Source organism: Corylus avellana, chromosome 3, assembly GCF_965113065.1.
Source record: "Corylus avellana chromosome 3, dhCorAvel1.hap1.2, whole genome shotgun sequence".
Lineage (NCBI taxonomy): Eukaryota > Viridiplantae > Streptophyta > Magnoliopsida > Fagales > Betulaceae > Corylus > Corylus avellana.
Genome location: NC_142492.1, coordinates 29,713,935 through 29,725,608, shown reverse-complemented (window position 1 = coordinate 29,725,608; position 11,674 = coordinate 29,713,935). Strand labels below are relative to the sequence as shown.

The following is an 11,674-nucleotide window of genomic DNA, read 5'->3' as shown; positions in this document are numbered from 1 at the left end:
TATGTTAAAAAGTACTTTTTGTATCAATTAAGTGTTTGGATAACATTAGTATATAATTGCGATTTCATGGCCAAATAGGTAAATATTGCGCCAAATATTGTTTTAAGCGAAATCGTGATTTTGGTTTAAATTCGCACATTTTCAAATAAGCACCTCCTAGTCAGCTTATAAAAATCGCGTATTTTTTCACGATTTTAAAATTTGCGTTTTTAAAATCACAATCCCAAACACTCCAAAATTGCGATTTGATTTAAAAGCGCAGATTATTTTTTTAAAACCGCACTCTCAAACGGGCCCTCATAAATGTAAGGTTCACTAAGAGGCATTATGTCAAAGTGAGAAACATCCATGCTCTAAAAGTGTAAAAGACACTAATAAGGTGTATCAAGGAAACACTTGATCGAAAATCGGTGCAGGCCAGCATATAGTTTTGTGTACGGCTAAAATCGTCAATTGTGAAATAGGTGTGAACTAATATTCCTAACCACAGAAAATTGATGTTATTCGTTTGGTTAAAAACGAAATGAAGTCACCTTAATATACAATCGGTGAGAAAGTATATGGTAAAAGGTGCGGTTAGATAAGATGACAAATTTGTATATACTTTATAAAATGTCATAATCTAACGCTGATCTATAGTCTCTACAGATGAGAGTTGACATGCATAAAAATTATTATTGGTACCAAAGTGGTAATGTTCAAGTAGACTACGTACTTGATGTTATAGTGTGATCAAGTGGGAAATGATAATTTAGGGATAATCACACCATAACAAGTGTGGACATCCCCATACACTATCATACCCTTCCATGTTGGTTATGATAAGTGATATGGTACTCATAATCCAATAAAAGATCCTATAATATCGTTAAAAAAAAAAAAAAAAAAAAAAAAAAAAAAAGGTCAAATTCGCACCCACCCCCAATCAAACGGTGAGGTCCATATCATGGATCACTTTGCTTTTGCATGAAATTTGGGTGCCGTGGCGTGAAGGCATGAGTGTTTTCTTTCTGCACCATAGAAATAGAATGCATAGAATATGGCTCACATTTTACTTGCTACTGATCATTACGTAATCAACAAAATCGATTCAATCATATTCTTCTTCTTATATGTGAAAGAGACAGGGTCATGCCCCATGCCTCACCCATTTTCTTGTGGGGTCTTCAACCAAAATGGAAGGCATCAACTCTTATTTGATTTTTTTTAATTTTTTTTTTTTAGTTTTGTTTGGCTGAGGCTCAATTTTTTGTTCTTTTTCACTTGTAAAAAAATAATCAAACACCTATATATATATATATGATTTCAACTGAAGTTGTACTTGGAGAAAAGAATTTGATATTGTAAAATCGTTGTATTCAAAAATATCATACATCGATCCCTATCCAGTTTTGAAATTCATATTGTAATTATAAATTATATTTATTGGCATGATCTATGCCTAATACAGATCCATTTAAATTGAGTGGACATGTTTAATATATACCGATCCTATAACAAAAGTCATGCCTCATGGATCACTTTGCATAGTCATGCTTCAGGATCTGTATATATTAAACATGTCCACTTAATTTAAATGGATCTGTATTAGGCATAGATCATGCCAATAAATATAATTTATAATTACAATATGAATTCTAAAACTGGATAGGGATGTATGATATTTTTGAATTAGTGTTTTGAATACAATGATATATATATATACACTTCAGTTTAAAGCTTCTATAATTATAAAAATACTTTTGATACTGTTGTATTTCTTTTTTTAATATAGAAAACGTTGCTTAATTAGTCATTCCTCAATGAGGCAGCTTTTGTAAATCGTAATGTTTACACTGTTCTATGTCGTATGACGAATGCATCGACGATAAATCTAGCTTTTGTAGATATACACGTCATCCTCGTTAAGTACTATATGAAATCAGTCGCTACTAAAAAAAAAAAAAACCCATTGATATTGATCTGCCACTAAATTAGTAATTCAGACTTCAGAGCCATGGGTGGAGACTCGACAGTGATTTAAATCATCTAAATTGATCCCTCATAAAGTGGGGGGCTTAAAAGCAAGGGGTTAATAACTGTTTGCTAATCGCATAATCGCAAAATCACTTTGTAGGCGGTTGGAAAAATCACCAACAGCCTAAAACTGTATAATTAGTTATTTCAGGATTAAGCAGAAACGTTAATAACCGTTAACCGCCTACACACCAAAATGGCGTCGTTTTGGGTTTAGGGTTTAAATGCCTCATCCTGTTTTTTCTTCTCGTTTCATTTGTTATAAAATCAAAAGAGGGAAAAGGGTTTCCAAAGACTCCAAAAAAAAAAAAAAAAAAAAAAAAAAACTTTGTTATGATTCATTGAAAAAAAAAAAACAGTAAATTTTATAAGTCAGGCTAAAAAAAACATAAATGGGCCCAAAAATATAGGTCTGAGAATGCCCAAAATGCCCTTATTAAAAAAAAGGGTTATGCATGCAATGCTGCTTTTAGCTTCAAATAACTACTAACTACCTAAGGCAAAGGATACTATTATTAAAATAGGATAATCACATAAGGCGATTACAATTAGGAATTATTGTCGTAACTGTAAATACCATTATTAGTTATGTGGTTTAGAAAACATTAAAATAGAACAATTATTAACAATATATAACAAACTCACAATAAATATTATCTTAACTTGTCATCTTGGAAGGCTCCTTTAGGGGGGAGGCTATTGAAGGTAAATTAGAATGTTGTGGTTGATACATATAATAGATGGATGGGCATTAGAGTGATTGTCCGGGATCATATGGGGAGGTATTGACTACATTGCAATTTCAAAAAGGTAATATTATTAATTTAGTTGTAGAATCTCTAGCGGCTTTAAGGGCGGTAGTTTTTGCTAAAGAGATAGGGTAGCAAAAGGTGGAACTAGAATGGGGTACACTATAAGTAGTGCAGACTTTAAGAAAGGACAGCAAAATTTGGTGTTGCTATAGCCAATTAATTGACGATGCCCGCATTGTACTGAAATCTTTTTAAAAGTGAGAGGAGTCCCACATCAAACGGGAAGTGAATGGAGTAGCTCACACACTAGCAAGGACCGCACTATTTGTCAGAGATCAAATGGTCCATATAAAGGATGCGTCTCAGTATATTAATGACATTGTAATCGCTGAACATTGCCTTCAAGATTATATATCACAAAGTGTAAACATGCTACATATGTCTTTTCAGTCTAGAGTGGCAAGGCATCCTTATAAGTTACATTAATAGGAATTAAAATCACAGTACCCTAATGAAAAAATAAATAATAATAATAATTATTATTATAATATAATGGAGAAATAAATAAAAATATAATGAAGAATTAATCAGAAGAAGATATATAATATAATAAGTGTTACGCGGAAGATCTCCTAATAATGGGAATGAAATCCTAGGAATGTGAGGCATGTGACTCAATAATCACAAATTCACATATTTTCCCCCTGCATCTGCATGGGCTTCTCAGTAAACAATCACACAAATTAATTAATATTATAATTAAAGAAGAACGTGAAGGCTGGTGATTCGTTAGAGGCGATCCATCATCCATGGGGCCATGTGCCTACTGCTTTGGGGTACCCTCTTTCATTTCCATGCTTCTCTCATTCCCACACCATATGTCCTACACTTTCTCCCCCCATTAATTATATATTCTCCTAATTATGCTTTACACTTTTCCTAATTTCAATTAATTAATTTTTTATATATATATATACTCTGGCATGAGGCATCCTATGGCTATCCGATTTCAACAAGTTAAGTCACACAAAATTCCATATCATATCGTACGGTACGTCAAATATATATTATTTTTTCCTCGTTTTGGCCTACTTGTAATATTTTATATAGTTTGCAAGTACTTTACATAGTTGGACAATTCGAAAGTTCCTTTTTCTTTTTTCTTTTTTATTTTATGGGCTATTCTTTTGGGTGTATCATAAATTGTCTGTACACAGCTTGTATATTCTCCTGGAATATTAAGAATATGATAATCTTTTATTTGGGGCTGGATCGAGTTCATACGTTGCCAAATGGTACTCAAATGTATTTCGATATCTTTACCCCAATAAAATAGTACAAATTTCTTCCATTTTTTAAATAAAACTTGGTACTTTTTGTTTGGTTCCAACTTCCTCTTTTAACCGTTAGCACCTAGTTGCTCTGTTTGGCATTAGATAGTTACTATTTCGTAGACAAAAACTATAACAAAAATTGGTTAATGTGAAAAAATTAATAATAATAATAATAATAACTTTTTTTAATGACATGTGCTTCTCAAATGTTTTCTTAATAGTTGTAAGACACATGTCACGTTATTAGTTGGGCTTATATGAATTAGCTACAAACTAGTTTGTAACAAATTTCTGTCTAATATAATCTGTCATTCACCTTAATTACTAGTATCTTTTCTTCCCAATTTAGTGCCTTTTTTTTTTCTTTTTCTTTTTTTTTTTCTTTTTTTGCTTTATAGTTGAGAAAGAAATTTTTTTTTTTTTTTAGGAAGTCAAATTAGAGTGAAAGGATGAGGGATTGGGAGTAAAGCAGAAGTTTTTTTTTTTTTTTACATGTCCGCACAAGAGGGGGAAGGGGATTCGAACTAGTGACTTCTGCTTTATTAGGCATGATCCCAACCAATTGAACTACCTTTTGGGGACAATAAAACTGAAGTTAAGTGATTAACGTTGTTAATATGATTAGGGAGGGGACTAATTTTGGGCTTAAGGCGTAAAAAATACGTGAAAATGACGCCACCATTAATTGTGTGCAAAATGTAGGCTCCTCCTCGCTTTGGGGTTGTCCATATTATGCTTGTTTTCTTCGAAGAGATTTATGGTATAATTAAGAGGGTCAGGGTCCACGCTATTCTTGATTGATTGCTTGATTAATTATAATTATAGTTAATTATTCACAAACTTTTGTTTTGTATGAGAAAATTGTGAGCCAATTTTGTGGTGGGGTCATCAACCAACATAACATGCACGCGAAGAAAAGGACGATTCTCCAACTACTTGCTATTATTCATCATCCATTTCTTGTTTGAGACCCCTTTCTCCTACTCAAAATGTCACTATATTTAGTGTCTGTATGATTTGGTCCCTTCTTTTGTTGGGTACACGTAATGATTATTTCATTTAGAAAATAAATACTTATTCTTATTCCTTAGTTTGGTAACAACACATATATTCTCATTGCATTTTGGGTAGCTTTGGCCACCTCCGATTCTCACGGAGAACGCTGCTGCCACCCGGACAACGCTTACGGGTGGTTGCAACCACCTCGTATGATCAATTGTTATTTGTTTTAGCCTTCCAAGACATGTTTGAATACAACACCAACACTAACCGTAGGATGAAGGATGACAAGATGATTGAGGAAAAAAGAGAGTTAATTTATGGTGCTGATCAAATTCAAATGATTTAATGAGTAGACAAATAAGAAACCTAGAGCAAACCTAATCAGAGTGATTCCCGTTGTTTTAGGTGGAGAAATGAGGCTTGACTTGTGCATGTATGCTAATCTACCTTTGCTGAAAACAAAACAATTTTGACACTTTCTTTTCATTATTCTTTTTCCCTCATTTACAGCCGCCTTTTATGCGCATATTTTTACCATTTCTCCTCTGCCCTCTCTTTCAATTTGGCCTTATCTGTTGAGAACCTGAGGTGTTTGTTATATTTGGCCTAAAACACTCTTTAGATTTATGCTTCTTTTACTTGTTGCATGCATATTTCAATATCAATAACAATTATATTATATGATATACCCAATTATTGGTAACTATAGTTTAAAATAAATGAGAAATGGTCCACAATTAAGTAAAAGGGGTCAATGCATTTTGCAATACTAATAAAGTTTCATGATGTCAAATGTAGGTGTGTGTTGTTTGGGATAATATTAAAACGTAGAATCCTACCCAAATCACCCTTCAAATATTGTATTTAGGTGGATCAACTTTGGGTAAGAACCCAGAATTTGAAATCAATCAAATTTGTTGTTCAATCAGAGAGGTTCTTCATGCATGAAATGAAAGGTGCCAAAATTACTAGTGTCTATCCGTGTAATGTAAATATGTTTATTACTCTAAACAAGATGACACAAAATATTTCACAATAATTAAGAATCCAATAAATAGGTCGGATTAGAGTTGACATATATAGTTTAATAAATGTACCTCGATGCGATTCCAACTTGACACGCGATATAATAGCACGAAATTTTTTACTTAACCTGACACTAATTCAATATAAAATTAGAATGTTAGGGTTAAAGAAATTAACCCGTTTTATTAAATTTATCAAATTAAAATATATAGATCCACATAACTCAAATTTAACACACAAACACACGAATTACAACCTTATTTGCGTGCTACTCCAATCTCACTTTTACTACATTTATTATTAAATAAATAATGTTCATCACGCTCAGCTTGACTAGTCTCACACAACAGTGGGAAAGTGTGTCAGATTCACAATCCCATTAAAAGAAAAAAAATCAAATAACAAATATTTGCCATAAAACGCCGCATACAAAATAATAGACAATCCTATAATTTGAGATAAATTATAAAAAATGAAAAAGAAAAATATCACACTATCTTCTAGGACGCTTTGAGTTACCACCACCGTCAAACATCATGTCCCATCATTATAATTTATCTCCCTCCTCCAACCCCAAGAAGACATCAATACTGTCATACTCTTAAATGACGGAAATACCCCCACAACGAATCATTAGGAGCATGAATTAGCCACCGCATATCACGGAAAATTACAGTGCTGTACCTGTCCGTCCTTCAAAAGGGGAGCTCAACCTCTACCCGACAGCGCCGACACACCCGCAGATTAGTTACGCCGGACGTTAGATGGTTACAAACCCGGCTCAGTGGAGCGGCCCCAGCTGGGACCTGACCATTTCCGTAATTTTCACCGCCTTCGTGAGAACTCATTCAAATCCCCTAATTTAGTTGCCGGGAAGGCATCAGACAACTCAGGGCCTCTGCTTGTTTGGGTGTCGAGAAAATAAAGCGAGAAAAAGCAACAAAACAAAAAAGACCCAACATTGAATGAATTCTATAGATTTTATTCAAAATCCAAACAAGTCACTCAGTACAACTCGGGAAAATTCTCTCTTCTTTTTTGTTTTTACTCGGCAACAAATTAAACATCTTTAGTCCCCAGATCTTTCCTTTCTTTTCTTTCCTTTTCCCATCATTATCCAGGGAAACAAACACAAACCACCCACATATAGAATCAAGTAAATAAATCCAAAACTGGAGCGAAAACAATCAACAAAGAACAAGTATTGCATTGCTTACAGCTACAGATCGATAATCTTTTCCTCTTTACATCCAAAGCGCAAGAAACAAAACCCTATCTCTTTCTTTCCAAAGACGAAGATCGCAAATATATTTACAAAAAGGGAAGAAAAAAAAAAAAAAAAAACCCGGAGCGATCTCCCTGGATTACCTTGTGAGTTCTATCTGACTATCTCTTTCTCTCACCTAAGCTCACTGACAGTCTTTGAGAAGTGAAAGAAGAAAAAAAAAAGAGAGAGCGAAATCCTTCAGAAGAAGTCGTCGGAGGAGGGCAAGGAATTGAGGAGGTCGTGGAGGTCACGCGAGTGGTCGTGGCCGAGGCGGAGGGCCTCGAGGACGCGCTCGAAGACTAACACGTGGCAGGGGATGCGGAGCACGCCCTGCTGCTCGTAGCCGTACTCCTGGGCCGACTTGTTGAGCAGCTTCACGAAGATCGGGTGGTTGAGGAGCTCGGCCGACACCACGAACCGCTCCATCTCGTCGCCCACGTAGACGGGAACGTGGCCCTCGGGGACCACGGGGGAATTGGACGAGGAGCGCCGTAGCTTGGCTCGGAAGGACTCCGCTCGCCGCGGCTGGCGCGAGCCGTGGCGCAGGAGGCAGTACTGGGACGAGTCGGCCACTCGGGAGAGCCGGCGGATCAGCTGTTTCATGCTTTCAAGTCTGGAAGAAAGAGAGCAAAAATGGGAAATTTGAAGAGACAAAATGAGAAACAGAGAGCGTGGAGGGTGTGAGGGGGTGAAGAGGGAATATATAAAGGGTAAGAAAGGGAATAAAAAGGAAGGGGGTAGACATGGAAAGGTGATGATGAGAGAATTGTTGGGAGGTACAGGTAGGCGTACTTGGCAGGTACAATTAGTGGGGAGAGATTTTTTTTTTTTATTCATTTTTTTTTTATTATTTACTTTTTATTTTTATTTTTTTTAAAGAGAGTAAATCTGACTATGTGAGGAAGCTCCTACCATGGCCATGGGCGGCTTTTGCATCAATTCAAGCAAAAAGAAAATGGAGAATATTAATAAAACACTTTAAATTATTTTTATTTTTATGTCAACTCAAAATAATTTTTTATCAAAAAAATTATTTTCTAAAATTTTTTTTTTTCCTTTATAGTTCTTTATTTATATATATAAAAAAAATTATCAAGTATTTTGAGAAGATCATTTTAAATTAAAATTTTAAATAGTTAAATTGAAAATTTTAAAAATTTATGTATCTTTTCAAAATGCAGGATAAATCAGGGTCTAAAAGTGAAGTTAAAAATAAAAAATAAAAAATAGTAGGGACTAGGGAGCGCAATTACCGGAGTAGACGGGTCAATTTTCCGTGGTCCGTTGCGGTACAGTTCCGTGAGTCTGAGTGTCCCCTTTATGGCTTTAACGCCTTGTCTTTTACTTCTCTTTCCATGTGTCACTTTTAGATTTACTTTTACGCCCCTTCACGCTCTTCTCAGCGCCGAATCCCCACATTCCATTTCTTCTTTGTCTTTGCACTGTTCAACTTAAATATAAAAGATTTTATGCGAAGGCGTGTGTGACTCACGCGCATTTGGAGGAGGGTGAGCATGGGATTCTCCTTTTTTATACAAGGATAAAAAGGAGGTGATATTCATGTTCCGCTTTTTAGGGCTAAGGATTATGGCACTTATTTTTCGGAATCTAAAAACCATCTTGCGGCCATGGCTTTAGCAGCTCTTTCACATTTGTGCAACTCCAATTCTGCGTACAACCTCATGTTGCCCAAGGGTTTTTTTCGCCTTTTCTATTTCTTAAAGCCACTTTTCATTTTTATTATGTTCATAAAAAAATATAAAATAAAAAAAAATAAAAAATAAAATCTCTGTTTTTATGTAATTTATAAAATTCCGACTTTCAATAAAAAATATATTCATTCAATATATAGGGAAGGTTGAAATAATAAATTTTATCATTTCTAAACTTGTAAATATAAATTGAAAAAGTTCGGTTTTCATCTTTTGATTATCTTTTGTCTATTTCCATATAAAAGATGGATGAATAAATTTACTGTTGAATATGTAAGACCACATGTAGGTTACACGGTAGACTTAAGTCTCACATATTCAATGATAAATTTTAAAAAATAATAATAATAATAAAAATAGATGTGTAATACTTCTCATATAAATTTATTATGACATTATGAAAAGTACGCGGAAATGGGGGATGCATATAATACGCAAGGCAGAATTCAACCAAAGTCAAAAAAAATTAGAAAAATGTTGGGAGATGGAGAAATAGGTTAAAAGGCAATTGAACACGATTTTTTTTTTTTTTTTGGGTGGGGGGGGGGAGGGGGCGGGGGTTTATTGAACACGTTACTAATACTAAACATATGGTTGTGTTAAAGAGGCAGCTTTATTAATGGATTACGGCGGCAACTTTATGCCTTAATCCATTAATAAATTCAAATTCACATCTTATCATCAAAAGATAAGTATGAATAAAATGACTTTAAAAAAAAAAAGAGTACGAATAAAATGACTTATCGCTCTTCGATATCATCAAAGTAGAGCACATTGTTTACGTGTAGACAAATATGGAGTACAAATCTCAGTACCTCGTTATACGGATGTACAAAAGTAACAAAACCACCTTTGCATATGACTAGAGAGGTGTGAGAGCATTTTCAAAATAGCTAATTAAATTTTTATTTTTTAGTTTTGTTAATTAGTTTTATAAACCTTCATCCATCAGCCTATCTAAATTTCTTATCTATTTTATTCAAATAATATATATATATATTTTTTTAAAAAAAAAAAAAAAACTCATCACTATAAGAATAAAAAAAAAAAAAAAAAAAACACTGATATGGTTTGCTTAGGTAAAAAGTCCAAGACAAGTCGTTGGGTGGAAAAGTGAAGCACTAAAATAATAGTGGTAGTGGCTGACCCGTCACACACGAAGAGGAAGATGACAAGCTAAAAAAAGCAGTGGTGGTTCCGTAAACGCCGTACAGTCGTGAGTCGTACAGGCTAGGGCGACTAAGCACCACCGACCCAGCCTTGCCTTTTTTTTTTCTCCAAAAGAGAGAGTAAAAGTAAAGGCTCGTGACAGGGAAATCCACAATGTGGAGGGGCCCTCTTCTTTCTTCTTTCTTCTTTTCTCTCTCTCTCTCTCTCTCTCGTCTTTATCTTTGTTATTTTTCTACACAGATATGCCAAACGGAAAACGAGAGAAACAGTACAAAAAGAGCAAGTTGGTGTTCCTTTTGATCCAACTTTCGAAGCGCATGCTTCATCCATCTCTTCACATTATATATATTATACAAGAAAAGAAAAATCTCAATTCAAATGGCCCAGTTCGGTTCAGTTCGGTTGCGGTGTCTGCGCTGCCACGCAACGGTCAAGATTCTCAAATTAGAATAACTGTGAGGGTCGATTCTCGATACTACAGGTGTGCTCAAGGCTGACATTAATTAATTCTATATTTGGTGGAATTTATTTTTATAAATATTTTCATGAAACATTTAGAATATAGAAAAAATATATAAATTTTTTTTCTTTATTTGTAATTAGCTTTATCGAAATATTTTCAGAACTCTCTGAATTTCTGAGAATACATAAATAATAAATTATTTCTTGCAGTCAAACTTTTTTGGTGTCAACGGTTGGTGAGATTTGTTTCGTTTCGTCGTGGTGGTGGTCTGTACGTTTGCCCTCTGTAGCCACGGATCGATATGTCTCAATAAAAATCTATTAATTGGAAGTACGAAAGAAATTTCTTGAATATTATTATTATTATTATTATTATTTTTATTTTGAAGTTGAATATTATTAATTGACTGTAAATAATATATATATATATATATATATATATATAAATGTTACACATCCCCAAATTTTTTTTATAAAAATTGGTTTCTAAATAATGTGTCACTATTTCATGGGTTGGTGACAGACTTTACAAAATAATAAATCTCATGAGATGATGATACATCATTTAAGAACTAACTTTTAAAAATAAAATTTAAAATGTATACCACTTCTTTTATATATATATATATATATATATATATAGTCGTTGTTGATTGCATGCATGTATGTTTTAATTAGAAGTCTCCAAGAGGTAGCTCAATCGACTGGGACCACGCTTAATGAAGCGGAGGTCACTAGTTCGAATCCCCCTCCCCCTCCTTGTACGGACATGTCAAAAAAAAAAAAAAAATGTTTTAATTAGAAAATGGCTAATTGAAGTCAATTGGTCAACAACTCGTGCAAGAGAATTTGGTACAACCTATGACTAATGACATAAACTTTTTATGCATTTGCTACTCCAACCGTACATGCATCCACATCCACATCCCCATC

General features: G+C 34.1%; 1 protein-coding gene across 1 annotated transcript; it reads right to left on the bottom strand.

The window, feature by feature from the left end:
• Positions 1–7,162: 7,162 nt before the first annotated feature.
• Positions 7,163–8,055, bottom strand: LOC132175866 (auxin-responsive protein SAUR71). The gene has a single exon (XM_059587944.2). It carries the CDS (start codon positions 7,998–8,000, stop codon positions 7,596–7,598), a length of 405 nt encoding a protein of 134 aa, XP_059443927.1. The 5' UTR covers positions 8,001–8,055; the 3' UTR covers positions 7,163–7,595.
• Between the last annotated feature and the right edge of the window lie 3,619 nt (positions 8,056–11,674).